This window comes from Nerophis lumbriciformis, linkage group LG01 (genome assembly GCF_033978685.3).
Source record: "Nerophis lumbriciformis linkage group LG01, RoL_Nlum_v2.1, whole genome shotgun sequence".
Taxonomy (NCBI): Eukaryota; Metazoa; Chordata; class Actinopteri; order Syngnathiformes; family Syngnathidae; genus Nerophis; species Nerophis lumbriciformis.
Genome location: NC_084548.2, coordinates 35,967,813 through 35,983,909, shown reverse-complemented (window position 1 = coordinate 35,983,909; position 16,097 = coordinate 35,967,813). Strand labels below are relative to the sequence as shown.

At 38.5% G+C, this 16,097-nt stretch overlaps 1 protein-coding gene across 5 annotated transcripts in view; it reads left to right on the top strand.

The window, feature by feature from the left end:
• The window catches only part of LOC133619388 (cyclin-dependent kinase 17-like), an 89,887-nt gene that overhangs the window by 20,195 nt on the left and 53,595 nt on the right, over positions 1–16,097 (top strand). For 3 of the 5 annotated variants that reach the window (XM_061980370.1, XM_061980379.1, XM_061980388.1), the window contains exon 3: positions 4,752–4,916. The exons of 1 other annotated variant lie outside the window; for it this stretch is intronic. In XM_061980370.1, the coding sequence (XP_061836354.1) occupies positions 4,752–4,916 (165 nt within the window). Of the gene's footprint in view, positions 1–4,751; positions 4,917–14,981; positions 16,032–16,097 lie in introns of those variants that run through there. One more of the 5 variants, XM_061980397.2, reaches the window with a different exon arrangement.

Genomic DNA, 16,097 nt, shown 5'->3' with positions numbered 1-16,097 from the left:
GTATTTAGGAAGTGGTAAACATGTTTTTATGCTTTAACTATGCAAATATTAAATTTATAATGAATAATTCCTAATTTTACAGAAATTAATTTATCACGACCAGGCCTTATTAGCAGCACTTAATTGCAATAAATGAGAGCTTACTATATTACTCTTGGCGAACAGAAGTGGATTTGGGTATGGGAGCCAGAGTGTGTCCAAAAAAACACAAACAACAAAAAGCAGTTCAAGTATGGTTGTAATAATATTTTCAGAAACAATGTTTTTTTTTCTCACAAAATTAATATTTTACAAGTGATGTGAAGATTTACATTAACTATAAATAATCACATAAGAACAATAAAGAAAGACTCCATTAACTACAATTAAATGAATGTGTTCATATTCCAGATAATGTCCAAAGTTTATATGAAAAAGTAAAAAAAAAAAAAAAGGTCCACGTGATGAAAGTGATGAATAGCTTCTACCGCAGCAAAGCCAATTCAAAACTGCAATGCTGAGGCATTATTTTGAAAAAGTAAACAAAAACACAATAACTGGGCAAAAATTATTGAAAAAAAGAAAGAAACTATATACGCAGGAAAAAAGTTTGGCTACAATATAAAGTTAAATTATAAGGCCGTTTTAGAAATACTGCCGTAAAACTGTAACGATGACAGCCTTTGAAACGATGCTGAATGATCAATTATCTTTATGGGATTTTAAATGAATGCGGCTGCGATGCTGTTTAACCAAACTAAAACTATTACTAAGGACATTTTGACTCAATGCTAAACAGAAATTTAGCAGAAAACAAAGTATAATTGTATCCATGAGGCAATTCAGTCCATCAAAGTAAAACAATTAAGCACTTGCAGAGCATGAGAACCACATTGATGAATGTAAAATATTTTATTTGTGTGTATAAATATATTTTGGGGACATTCAACAATACTGTAATAATGATAGCCATTATAATTTTGGTCACAATAACCATGATATGAAATGTTCATATTGTTACATACCTAATTACCATAATTATCAATCTCCCGATTTACACTCAGTGTTTTGGTCAATCCTGTAACAGTTTTAAACTGGATCCTATTGTAGCCATTTTCCATCAAGTTGTACAGTTTAGTTAAATTCAGTACAAATCACCCAATCAGGGTTACTCCCACAAAAACATTTACTTCATCCATCTGTGACGGTTTATGAGGTTGTGAAGATGTATACATGGTCAATATTAATTATTTCAATCTAAAATATTGAACTGCATTCTATACTTAGCCAAACTGTACTTGAAGGAAACAGGCCTAGATAATGCACACTGTTTCTTAAGTTGTATTATATTAAGACAGCAGTTATGGAGTGTCTAAAGCCTTTGGAAGCATAACATGCTGTTGTGCAAATGATTGAAATGAGGTGAAAACATGCAAGTATAATGTACATGAAATACAATACAATATTGTTTCACAAACCCTTGTTTACTTTGTTTGTACTGTACATGCTAGTAGTAGTCATGCCTTGTTGAGTTTGTGTTTTGCATGCCACAACATGCGAAATCCTGCCCAAGCTTTTCCATCAACTGCAGCCATGTTTACCTTCATCCATCAACCTCACTGGTGCCTATTCAACTTTAACTTAGTTTGTATTTCTGCTTACTATACTAATAATTATGTGAAATATTTTTACACCACACGGAGAACCAGACCACACACATACCTGTATATACTGAGCTGAGTTTGGGGGCTGGTTTGGTGTGTTGTTCAAGAGCATCTTAACACATGTCAGGAAGTACATTAGCATCATTCTCAACTAGCAATGTTTTTGGTTCGTCGCAGGATCCAAATCATGACCCTCATCCTAATGGACTGAACTCTCAGTCTTAGCTTTTAATTAAAAACGGAATTGAATGGATTCTTTCAGGCCATGTCTACACTAAGTTGTTTAACCCCTTAAACAAATATTTATTTAGCCTAAGCCCCGTTTCAGCCACACTAAACCAGCGTTTAAGGTTCCCCTCTTCGGACAAATTTTTACACGGGTAAGAACGGCGTGCATTTCTTGAATCTCCGGCACTTAGCTTTCTATGGACTCATTGATCGTTTACAAACTGAGTTCGGAGAGGATATGACGACAGAAAGACGGCGCCCCACACACTAAGTGACGTCAGAAAGAACACGCCACAGCCAGCTTCATAATAAAGCGGTTTCGTAACTCGGAAGTATACACGGGAAATATGGAGGCGAGTCATCCAGACATGCTGTGTTACTCCTTCCTCTACATGTATAGATGCTTGTGGAAATCACACATGAATACCTTAAGAGAAAGCGATTGCAACTATTTGGGATACAACACTTCTCAGACGGCAAGATAACTTTTGCATATCCAGGTCAGCTGTGATTCTACTTAGCGAAAAACTTTGTCCATTTGTCGAAGGAGAGTCAACGAGAATGTGGGCTCCCGTGGATGTGATAAAAAAGATAGCGTGTGCTTTGTATTACCTGGCTGTCGAGGGAAGACTAACTACGGAAAAACGGCTTTTGGACTGGCAAAGCATAATGTATCAGTTATTGTTCGCCATGTATGTCGCGGACTCAACGTCTAGGTCCAGAGTATATAAAGTCAGCAAAAACGAATGGACAATGAAGGTGACGGCAAAAGAGCGAGGAGTGTCCTGACCAGATATCTAGATCCCTAGTTTGATTGATGTAAAATGTTCTATATCACATTGTTTACATGTCTAATAAAGATTTGATTCATTGATGATGGTTCAGGTGTGATTCACTACAATAGGGCCCCACAGCACACTGGATTCCAGTTAATTGAAATACCACAACACTGTATATTGTTCAGATAAGTTAAATTTAAGAACTTGCACACAAAGCAACACTGGATCTGACTATGACGTGCCCACTTTCCATGCATGTGTACTAGGTCATGTTGCGCCGGCGGACGGAGGGGGTCTTAAACGGTGGCATTGTTGTGTGTGGACACGTTTAAGGTTAGGTGGGATTTACCCTGGATAACCTTATCCGGCTTAGTGTAAACGGGGCCTTATATTCTTCACTGTCATGCTGTAATTGGGGCACATTGCGCTCTTGTGAAAGATTATAAACATAAGGAAAGTCATCTTGAGACTTGGTGATTGCCATCTATTGGGCATGTGGAAGGACTGCACTTGCATCATGCAAAGGACTTTGCTTGGGAGGGTGTGTGCATGTGAGTGTGTGCATGTGTAATTAAGCGTTTATGCCCAAGTCTGATTGAGTCCAGACATAAACCAGGTCGGACTAAAGGAATGTTTCTTTTTCTCACACTTTCTCTGTTTTAACAAACAGAAAGAAAGTGAGAAAACTAATAGTGGAGTCTTAATGCATGCATTCAAATCCGAGTTGTATTTTAGGCAAGAAATTATGGCTCTTCTCCAATTTGGTAATACTCAGCTGTTTTTGTTGCAACTTAATGGATGATATAGATGGAACAGTAACACCACCACATTCATGATATTCTCCTTTCACAATGGTTCTTTTTTCATTTGGTTCTTTCCAGAGAGAGAAGCGTGCCCTGAGGAGAGAGGCAGTTGGATGGCGGAAGTGATGTTGGGGATGAGGAACATTAAACTTTAAACGAAGCACTACATCTTTTAGTTAGCATCATTTTTTTTCCTCTCACCTGCCCGCATCCACTTCTCACTTAATCAGTTTAAGTAAAAGAGTGGTGAAACATTCCCGTCCTTAATTCACAGTGCTAATTAGTGGCAGTATGGACTGAGGCTGGTGCTGGCCTCATCTTACACTTTGTTCTTGGTGGAGATTTGGGTTGCTTATTGCCAAAACTGTGAGAGAATTGTGTGGATTTTAAACAAACGCTAAGCCAGTCAGGGAATTCCCTGTATAACTGGAAATGAGTGATTATATTTGCTCATGCTTAAACGTGGTTTGTTTAATGATAATACATATAAGGATACGAGTGGTTTGGTTTAGTAGTCAGTCTTTATTTGTACATGTCCATAGGATGTAGACTAACAATATAGATTCTTCACCCCATTTGTTAAATACATATTTCAGCATTACCACTTTGTGTTTTCTGTTTAGTCTTGCAATATTGCATGTTTCTTTTTGTACTGCTTTTGAGTTGTTTTTTTCTTGCAATAGTACAGTGGCTCTCAAACTTTTTTCACCAAGTAGCACCTCCGAAAAACTTTGGCTCTCCAAGTACCAATGACCAACACGAAAATACAGTTGCGTAATAAGCCTAAATATTCATTAAAAACAAGGCAGAGGTTTTATTTAACAAGTATATTTAATGTTTTTGATCACTGTGACAGTAATATTGTGTTTGAATATAGGAAAATAAAACATTTTTCTTTATTCAAATGATTTTTTGTCGTACCACTAGATAGAGGTCGCGTGCCACTAGTGGTACACGTACCACAGTTTGAGAATCATTGCAATAATACTACAGTCTTGTTGTATCATAAGCAGCAGTGTTGCACATCCTCACGCTTCTATCTTCCAATTCTTCACACAATATTGTATTATTCCTTCATGTTCCTAAATCCTCTAGTGTGGTGTTTTGTGTCATTTTTTATCTTTCATGTTTCCACTTCCACTTTCTGTCTTTATTCCGATGCTCCTGTTCCTTAACTCTTTGATTTTCTTTTCTTGTGATTCCTCAATTTTCTTCTTCTATTTTACACTTTGTCTTGCTTTTCTCTTCCTTCCTTTTTCTCCTGTCCTGGCTGCTCCTCTTGCAATCGTGTGCCTCAGAGCCGATGGTCGTGTGCACCATGCATCCTCCCGCCTCCCACAGCGCTCCCTCCTTCCTGCGTCAGTACGCCAGTCATCTGGGCCGCACTGCCCTGCGCAGAGAGCTGGGTGGGGGGCTGGAAAGAGACAAAGCCTACCTGAGCCTGCACAGGACTGGATCCCTTGGTACTCACAAACACACTCCCATGCATATATACACAAATAAATTATGTATAATCATTTGGAATAAGTGTTGGGTTGCTTTGTATGTTGGCGCCTGTGTGTTGACAAAAGCATACTCAGACATTTTTCATTTAAAAAAATCATATTGCTTTAATGCTATTTAACTATGCTAAAGCAGTGCTATTGTTGATATTGGAATATTGTGTATTTTTTATGCCAGGAAATCAAAGATGATAAATGTAATGATATCATTATAGCGCTTACTAAAATCTGATTGCTCAGATGCCGCCTGTTTACTACTCAAAACCCATATCAGAATCAGAATTAGCTTCATTGGCCAAGTATGTTTAACACACAAAGAATTAAATCTAAAAAAATATATTTAAAAAAATATATTACTGATTAAGTAAAAAATATAAACAAGTGCTTTTAAGGAGCCATATGTAATAATGTGGCCAGAAATAGTACTGCAATCATGGTCAAAATTATGTAGTGCCCTCCCTCTTTCCCTGACTGATGTTGCCAGATACGCAGCCGGATCCATCTCGATCGACTATGCTACTCCAAGGAACTTCAAACTTCCACTGCCTCTTACTAGGGGTTGAGGGGCTGGGACCTTAACAGCTGAATAGACAAGCGTTATGTCAATAACAAATCTCTAACCAACACATTTTACACAGAAATTAGGCTATTTCAGGAAGAAGTACGTCATGCCTGCGTACAATCTCATAACAAATTGCAATCATATGGTTATTGTCAGTACTATCAGAAAACAAAGACTAAAACGAACTACAACCAACGCTAGCAATGGTTATACTGGTGAAAATAAGTAGAGCATGCTTAGCAGCCTTATGTACACCCAAAACTAAAGAGTAGACCTTTTACCAAGGTATGCCTATAGGCTACACGAATGAGGGATTGTTTTATCATGTGATTTGCTGTCTCCATACGTTTCACATTGCCATGGTGACAGCCGTACTAATGTTGGAACCCATTTCCTCAGCGTATCATTATATTGAGAACGAAATAGGCACTGACACTACCCTTATCCACACGTTTTATTTGTCAAAAATATATTTTGCCCTGTCAGTTCGAATACTCATGGACACACAAGCTAACGGGCATATATTTCCCCGTTAGCTTATATGTTGATGTTTAATTGACTAGGCTAGCATGCTAAGCATTCGTTGCAAGAACATATTCGCTTTGTTAGACACGATCATAGACTGTATTGGACAATATAGTTTACATACGAAATTTCCATTTCCATTTATTACAAGTAATAAGAAAACGTAAATGCCTGACTTACCTATCAACAAGGAAATTAGCAAGATTGGCGTCAGATGAACAAATCTTCTCCGCCTTCAATCGTCTCCATCTTTCAAAGGCATCCCCGTTTTATTCTTGGCTTTGTCATGAATAAGTTGAGAATCATAACAACGCCTTTTAGATTTACTAAGGTCTGACATGTTTAGTAACTTTACCAGTGGCAGTAGCTCGACAAAGAGGGTGATGCGTAACTGGCAACCTGGATGTGACACACTCACAGACTTTTTAATTGGTCAAACGGTGGAGGGCGGGACATCGAAATGAAAACAATAACAATATTTCGGGGCTGTAAATCTAATTTTGAAATGAACATATCCCGACTGAACCACTGTTATCAATTATAGAGATATCCCAAAAGAACATGATTTATTAATGTCTTTTGAAATATCAGGGCCATTTAATGATGACTTGACATAAAATTATTACATACGGCTCCTTTAACTAATATGTGCACGGCTAATAAAAAAATAGTGCAGTGGTGAATAGAGCAAAGCAAAAAGATGAAGTGACGGGTTGTTTTGGCGCACAGTGATTTGTAACGCCAGCCGGAGGGGAAGAGTTTGTACAGTTTGTGACCAGGGTGTAAGGGGTCTTCAGTGATGCTACATGCCCGTTTCCTGACCCTGCACCGGTATACGTCCTGGATTGGGGCAAGGTTGACACAGATGATCTTTTCTGCAGTCCTATCAAGGTTCAGCTTGGATGTATTAACCAGTATTACAGTTCTAAATGTTCTCTTTTTAATTTGGCAATTTAGCTTGACTGAGTATACAGTAGCCTGGATGTTTTTCAACATTTCACAGCAATTTCTAAGGAAAATTCATTAACAGTTCAAGGTCTGTTTTATCACTGCTGTGTTAGAATAAAAATACCATTCAGTGACTATATTTGGACTGGCAATGTTTAATGCGAAAGTTACGAGATAAAACTGTAATGACCTTAATCCAGCATACTCAAACACATGCTCACAGCTAACACAATCACTGTTCTCTTTTCTGTCTGCATTTTGGAATCGTCTGTACGGGTCTCGTTCCGCACTGTAACAGCATGAGATCGAATGTGAGAAGGATGGACGAGAGGATTTGAAGTGGGTGAAAATCCCTGGTTTACATGATTTAGAGCAATAAAGAATGGGTGCAGATGAAAGTACGTAGGTGGCATTGTTCTAGCTCCATTTCGGAGAGATATTAGCTCGGTGCTGTGTCTACTCTGTGCTCGGTGAAATGATTATGACTTAGGTTAAAGGGGTTATATTATGATTGATTTTCTACATTAAAAACACTTCCTTGTGGTGTATATAACATGTAATGTTAATGCTTTGGTCAAAATTTTGCATAGATTGAGTTTTACAGACAGTCTTTAAACCGCTTTCTGACCTTGTATTCAGAATGCATTAATTTGTGGGCAGTCTTATTTATGGGCTTCCACTTTGACTGCGCCATCTCCCCGTCAGCCATGTTGTTGTTTTTAGCACTTCCATATCGAGTCTACTGACACATATAAGTTCAAACTATACGCTACTTTGTAGTATAAATGGCAACAGCAGAGGATGCATCTGCATGTATGAGTCAGTCTACCCTACAACAAGGATATGGAAAAAGAAGGCACTTATTGACTACTGCGTTTGGACTAGAATGGCGGACTCTTGCAAAGCTCTTTGGGTAAAACTTTACCATGTATGGAGTTATATGCTGACGTCACACTTTAGAAAAACATCACAAATTGGGCAAATTCCGAACAGCTCATTTTGGAGGAAGTACCGCATTTTTTTGGAGTATAAGTCGCACCGGAGTATAAGTCGCACCTGCCGAAAATGCATAATAAAGAATGAAAAAAACATATATAAGTCGCACTGGAGTATAAATTGCATTCTTGGGGGAAATTTATTTGATGAAACCCAACACCAAGAATAGACATTTGAAAGGCAATTTAAAATAAAATAAAGAAAAGTGAACAACAGGCTGAATAAGTGTACGTTATATGACGCATAAATAACCAACTGAGAACGTGCCTGGTATGTTAACGTAACATATTATGGTAAGAGTCATTCAAATAACTATAACATATAGAACATGCTATACGTTTACCAAACAAACAATCTGTCACTCCTAATCGCTAAATCCCATGAAATCTTATACGTCTAGTCTCTTACGTGAATGAGCTAAATAATATTATTTTATATTTTATGGTAATGTGTTAATAATTTCACACATAAGTCGCTCCTGAGTATAAGTCGCACCCCCGGCCAATCTATGAAAAAAAACTGCGATTTATAATCCGAAAAATACGGTAAGAAGACACGATTGTTTTGTAAATATCTCCGCCATGCCAGCCTGGTTTGGTTTTGAATTATTGGGACTAATTCAGATCCCAAATACACAAAAACAGGTACTAATAGGTAAGAAAAGTTGGTTTTGCATATTAGGTCCCCTTTAATGAATATAACGATGTTCTATAAGAAGGTAAGTGTTGAAACAAGAGCTTTGGTTTTATATCATCATTGAAAACCCCAAAAGCCAATGACACATTCTGTGATCATTATGGCACTGTCACCCTTCTATACGAACAAAGATGGGTGAAGTTACTCATGTATTATTTATGACCAAGCAGGTCTACCAGACTATTATGAAATGAGGTTTCTGTCGGAAGGAAAGTCGTAATTTGCAAGTGAGGAAGACGGCTATGCACAATGTGACATCTTTCTGTAAAATCTCTTAGGGCAGGAAAGCTATAAAAAGAACCGAGTTTGATGCAGTAGCCAGAACTAATGCTACTCCATTATTAATACACTGATAAGGTGTGTGTGTTAATGCGTGTGCATGCGTATCAACCCACTGGTTGGTCTCGCTGACTCACTGTGTGCCATTCAGCAGCCAGAGCACGTTGCAACCTTTTATGGAGCGACATGATGACGACGCAATCTCACTTTTCTGCTGCACTCTCCTAGTCTCCTCCCTCAGTCATTTGCTAACTCACTCCAGCCATCCGTACAAGTATTAATTAGAATGCAGTTTTTCATCTGTGTAAGTGAGCCTCACTGTGGTGTTATAGTTTTCATGCCCTGTATGTTAGAAGAGCTGGCCAACAACCAGAGCGGTTATAACGGGTTTGTGATTAATTTGTTGGTAAATGGGCTGACACCCACTGTAGTTGAAACAGTCTGCTTGTTTATTGTAGATTATCCCCTTTTTTACTTCTCCAAATGTTTTTCTTTTTATACAAACATATCTAGATGCCATTTCACCTCCAGAAGAGAGCAGAATTGAGCAAAATTAAACCCCCACTACACTCCATGTGTACATTGTGACCTTTTCTTGGCCCTGGATTTAATGCATTAATACTGCATTAACTGCTTATCCTTATTCCCCACGGCTCTTTTGCTCAATGTAACACTGTTCACTCGCAGCTGACTGGATTTGATAACGATAGCATTAACTACAATTACAATTATTTCAGTTAGAAAAAGCTTTGATTTATACTCTGTTGCTTCGATTAATCGTTGAATGAATGACTCATAAAAATTTATAAAATGGGTTTGGGGGGCGCACTAGAAATGGTGGCTTTGTGGGTGGGCTCAGCTCAGGTTAAAGGCCAGCAAGAAGAGGTAGGTCTTAAGAAGGGTTTTGAAGACCCCCAGGCTCTGGGCTGACCTAATGTGGAGGGGAAGGCTGTTCCAGAGCTTAAGGGTGGCAACGGAGAAGGCTCTGTCCCCTCTGGTCTTTAGCCTGGATCTGGGGACCGCCAACAGCAGTTGGTCAGCTGATCTTAGGGCTCTAGACGAGCTATGATGGTGCAGAAGCTCGGTCAGGTATTGTGGGGCCAGGCCATTTAAGGATTTAAAAACAATTAAAAGTCATTTAAAATCAATGTGGTGACGGACAGGGAGCCAGTGGAGTGAGGCCAGGACTGGGGGGATGTGCTCGCCTTTTTTGGTGCTGGTGAGGAGACGGGCAGCCGCGTTTTGCACAAGCTGCAAACGGCGGAGTGATGCCTGATCAATGCCAGCGTACAGTGAGTTGTTGTTGTCTAGCCGGTGTGTGAAAAAGGCGTGGATAGCAGTCTCCAGGTCGCTCTGGGAGAGATAGCTAGCGTTAGCTGTCATTGAATGTATATTCTATCATAACAACAACATGACTGTAAATTGTTTGTTGCTTCTCTTGGACTGCTTTTGTATGTGTGCACGCGATCCCTGCGCGTACGTTTGACAAGACCGGGTGAGTGACCACAGTAAACGTCAATCACTTTATTCGGGCCGGTAAAAAAATGTATTACACAAAACTTTGTAATTGTGAAAAATATAGACAATTGTCAAACAAATGTGTTCAGTTAAACCTCTAATGTTATCATAAACTAGCCAGTGGTGTTCGTGTTATATTTTTTGCTTTGAAAAATGTAACTGTGAGGAAGTTGCAAACAGCACCTTTAATTTATTTAACTGGTAAACACAGGTAAAAGTATCATGCAATAAAAGGGTAATCAAAGTATTATCAATGGTATTTGTATTTCTCAAAACATTTTCCTTTTTTGACACTATAAGACGGGCTGGAGGCGTTGGGGACTAGTGTACAGTATATGGAACTGATAGCTTACAGTAGACCCTCAAGAGCGAGTAATTAAATAATAATAAGATTTCACAGATGCAGATAAAAGGTTCAGAGGTAATTACTGTAGTCTAAATTGGCCCTCTCTCCAGCCCTCTTGCCACTATATGCATGCTTGTGTTCCTCTGAGACGTTCTATGCTCTTTGATTTCTAACATTTCTCTTGTCTGGAGGAAGGCTGTGTTACATATGGTTGAAAATGCTAAATAATACTGTGAACACAAATTTTACTGTAATTAAAAAAAACATTATTTATTAGAGGTTGTTGCTGAGCAAAAAAGCATTTTTGATTAATCAAATATAGGCGTTGCTGAAGGTTGAAGATGTTTAAGGCGATTTTTTTGTCCTTGACTTTTGAACAGTTTGCAGCTCAAGGATGCAGAACTCTACATCAATATGTCAGTCATTGCAGTCTAACTGCTTGTCGACACCACGCTAAACAAATGTACTTCTTTAACGTGTTTGTTTTGCGAGACAGCTCTTGGAATCTGTTTAATAATATTGTTTCAACTTTTACACCAAGCAAATATGCTTTGGATTAGTCCAACATTTACTTATTAAGCAAATAATGAAATCGCAGTCATTAGGTTGAACATTGTCAACTGTTTCTTGTGCCATAGTCTCAAGTACATTAGTTTAAACGTTGCAGTTTTTTTAAGTTTGTGAAATCTACTTTGATAATATTTTGGCGTCATTGCATCCTTGGAAATTATAGTTGTCGTAACACTTCCTTGTATATTAGAATAGGATAGACTTTATTTATTCCGCAATGGGGAAATTATGTGGTTGCAGTGCAGATTCAAAAAGTCACTTTGACTTGATTATCTAACTCTAATGCTCTAATAAAGTAAAACAAAAAAAGGTAATTGGAAAAAGGAATATTGATATGTATACCATAATAAATCGTATGTTAAGGGTAATACAGAAAATATATACAGAAGAGATGTCCCGATCATGAGGTCAGATTGGGTCAGATTTGCTTTTTAACTGATCTGCGATCGACTGATGAGCTGCCGAGCCTTTACTGCAGCTGTTTTTTTAATTTTTAAATTAAAGTACAAATGATTGTCACACACACACTAGGTGTGGCGAAATTATTCTCTGCATTTGAGGTGAGGGGAGCAGTGAGCAGCAGCGGTGGCTGCGCCCGGTAATCATTTTTGGTGATTCAACCCCCAATTCCAACCCTTGATGCTGAGTGTCAAGCAGGGAGGTAATGAGTCCCATTTTTATAGTCTTTGGTATGACTCGGCCGGGGTTTGAACTCACGACCTACCGATCTCAGGGCGGACACTCTAACCACTAGGCCACTGAGTAGGTATTTTCAGTGTTTTCACTATTTTCAGTGTTAACACAGCTAAAAATTGTCGTAAAGGATTCCTTCAAAAGGGATGCACGCTCATGGCGACACAATAACATTTCTGGATTCTCTGTTGCACACTTGCAAGAGTTGCGTGAATTCCAGGAGGCTATGCATCTTGCCAGAACACTGGCTCGAATTGAGAGCAAGCTGCAACAAAGGGAATATCACGGTGGAAATTTAACTAAGTTTCTTCTAAGTTACATTATCACTGGATGACTAGAGGAAAGAAATGGCAACGCATGCTACACAAACACGCTGAGCAGCTAAGGTGTCAATGTAAAATAGGGGTGATCGATCCAAATGTCAGTACTATTGATACCTAGTGAACTATCAGTTTATAAACAATACTAAAGTGATGAGATCAATATTTTTTATTTCTTGTTCTTATAATACAAAATATTTTTTTTGTTTTTTGTTATTGTTTACAATCTTAAGTAGTAAGCCTTTGGAGACAGGAAAAGCTCTAAAAGGAAAACCCAAATAATTTAAATGAGAGCCATTCGTACTAATTGCTTTTGTTTAGTTATTGTGCACTAGCCACAATATTTTGTTTAAAAAAATATTTATGTAGCATCTAATCAACAAATATAATTTATCATCTTCTTCAAAACAATTTTAGCAAATTCAAAATTGAATAAGATAAGCTTTATAAAATGTTTTACTTTGTGTACTTTAGTTACTTGATATAAAAGATTTTTAGTTTTATAATAATTTATATATATATATATATATATATATATATATATATATATATATATATATACATGATGGATGGATGGATGGATGGATATATATATATATATATATATATATATATATATATATATACATACATACATACATACATACATATATATACATACATGATGGATGGATATATATATATATATATACATACATACATACATACATACATACATACATACATATATATATATATATATATATATATATGTAATCTATTGTCAAAGTATCAAAACAGGACTCAAAATCGGATCGAATCTTAGGCCAAAGAATACAACAAAAATGTTTGTAACTGATTAAGCAGATATGTGTGTTAAAGTTAAAACGTTAAAGTACCACTGATAGTCACACACAAGGTAGGTGTGGTGAAATTAACTTCTACATTTGACCCATCCCCTTGTTCCACCTCCTGGGAGGTGAGGGGAATCATTTTGGTGATTTTGGTGATTTAACCACCAATTCCAACCCTTGATGCTGAGTGCCACCCAGGGAGGTAATGGGTCCCATTTTCATAGTCTTTGGTATGACTCGACCAGGGCTTGAACTAAGGGCGGTGTCGAATCTTGCACAGAACAGAACACGAGGAAGTGTACAAAATAGACTGTAGTTAAAATGCACTTGTATTTATTTATTTATTATTTATTGTTTATCAATGTACTTTCTTTTATTGATAGAATCTACTTGGTTCCTAAGTTATCACTTCTAAATATGTATAACACAGCCCTGCAAGACAGCGAGTACTTGTGAGAACATGTGAATCATTTGTTGTTAGGAATACTGGCATTCTCTTTCAAATGTGTCTTACAAATGTTGGATGCAACAGTGTGTACTTGCCCCCTTTTTTAAATAAGTAAATTGTGATAAGAATGTGTTTTTATCTACAGCCAGGATGTGCCGACCGATCAGCCACAGATCAGTATTGGCCAATTGTTTTGAAAAAAAAATGTGCGATCACCTCTGATTGAAACTTTATTTTTTGGTCACTAGACTGACAGACGTGGTTACCAGCTTAGTTGATATAATTAACTCCATTGTGGCAAATATACATCATTTCTTAGTATCTTAAGTATTATTATCACTGGATGACAAGGCTAAACATGCCAGGAGCAAACATGCTAATCACTAAGCTTAGCTTGAAACAATACAAGAAATAAGTACTTGAAAAAGTCTAGATTTTTATTTTCATATTCACAAATTCAAGTTTCCTGGATGCAGGAGGACTTTGAGGGCAAAAATGAACAAATTATTACTTTGGTTGAGGCATTGTGTACAATTGACTTTATTGTGATTAAGCAATTCAGTGTAATAAAGAGAATAAGGAAGTGGTTTAAAATGTTGTATTGATATTGTTAAACTGATATCACTTACCATAAATACTGTATAATGAAAACATTTACAGTTAATACATGTGGCATTGGTGTCAGCCAATTTTACTCATGGAAGATTGGTATCAACATTGGCAGCATAAAACCCTGATCCGAACATCCCTATACTTAAGATCACTTGTTAGTATAGTTTTGTACAAGAACATTAATTGGTACATAGTTAACTGAAAACGTGTCCAAGTATGCCACCATGAAATTGTCCCACCCTTTGTTCAGGCTTACCACAGAAGGTCTGCCCTTTGCAAATAGCCCATTGCTTTACAAGGAGATTGATGCCTTGCTGTCACAGGAATTAAATCACACTGGGAAAGTAATGGGACCTTTACTATGCTGCTCACGCCATATAACCCTGTTGGACACAAGCTCTTATTGCACCCTTTATGTGGCAGCTTCCCATCAGCCTTACGATGAACACGTCCATGTTTGCTCATAATCTGCACTCTCTACGCTACAGGGTCACGCAATATCTGTATACACAGTGGTGCATGTCAGCCTGGGTGTGCACGTGCACTTCCATCCATAATGGATTGTGCTGCAGGTCAATTTTGGGGGGCGGGGGGGGGTTTAGAAAAGAAAGAAGAAGATGGAAAGAAAGTAGCAGAGCAAAGATGAGCACAAAGATGCTACTAAAAAGCCTCAGGGTTTTATTATCTGCTCTCTAAAGATAATGTTGAGAAGGCCCATGCACATAGAACAAGAACATGGTAAATGATGCAAAAGCAGTGCAAGAAACAGACTGCTCAGGCACAAAACAAGTCACCTCTCTGGACCCAGACTGATGGGAGCAGGGAGGGGAGAGCGGTTGTGACAGATGAGGAGAGAACGAGAGAGAGCCAAAGATTGGTATCACATGAGAAAGAGGAGAGTATTGGCAAGGTGAAGGGAGGGAGTTAGGGGACTAACAACACTGAAAGCACTGATAGGAGCGCCAGAGGCAAGGAGGAAGACATCGAGCGAGGGGAGTGGAAAGCGGGAGAGTCTGAATAGAGTGCTGCCTGGAATAGAAGAGGAAGAGACAGAGAAACGTGACAGAAAAGGAAGAAGACGAATAGGACAGCAGACTGCAAATGAAAAAGCAACATGGGCGTGAAGAGAAGAGACGGAGTGCGTCACACAGCTAAGACAAGAAAGTCTTTTGCCAAGATGACTCGTGAGTTTGAAGGGAAAATCACCTGTCATGTTTGTCTCGTCTTTTTGGACTGTCTCTGCAGCATCTTGCCTGTCTGTACTGTTTGACCTTCCTTAGTCAGCAAGCAGACTGCGGGGAAAACGAGAGAAGCATAAAGGGAGTGTCTATACGGGTGAGTGCTAAAGTGGAGTAGGAGCTCAGGGAGTTGTTGCATTGTGAGAGGTCCAGCAATCCTATACTGCCCCTTCCTCCCGGAACACTAGACTTGGTCTTTACTGAATGCCTCACCTGGAATTACTAAGCAGTGTGAAAACTGGAAGTCCGGGACTCTTGGGCATCAAGACTACACGGAGGTGGTCTCATTTTTTGGTGGGACTTTAAAACGGTATTCTTCCGGAATAATGGATATATCAGGCAACTCCAAAGGGTGCCCGACAAGTGGTCCTCGGTTGGAAGACCCTCGGATTGTGGAGGTTAGAATGGGGGAGAGGGACCCCCCACTGAGGATGTCACCATTCCGTATGCTCCGTGTACTTGACTCATGCCGTCCTCCGGGAAGCCGTATTGGTGAGTGTCATCCTTTCTATTATTGATTCCCTCTCTTCCACGTTGATGTTAATAATTGGAACGCCA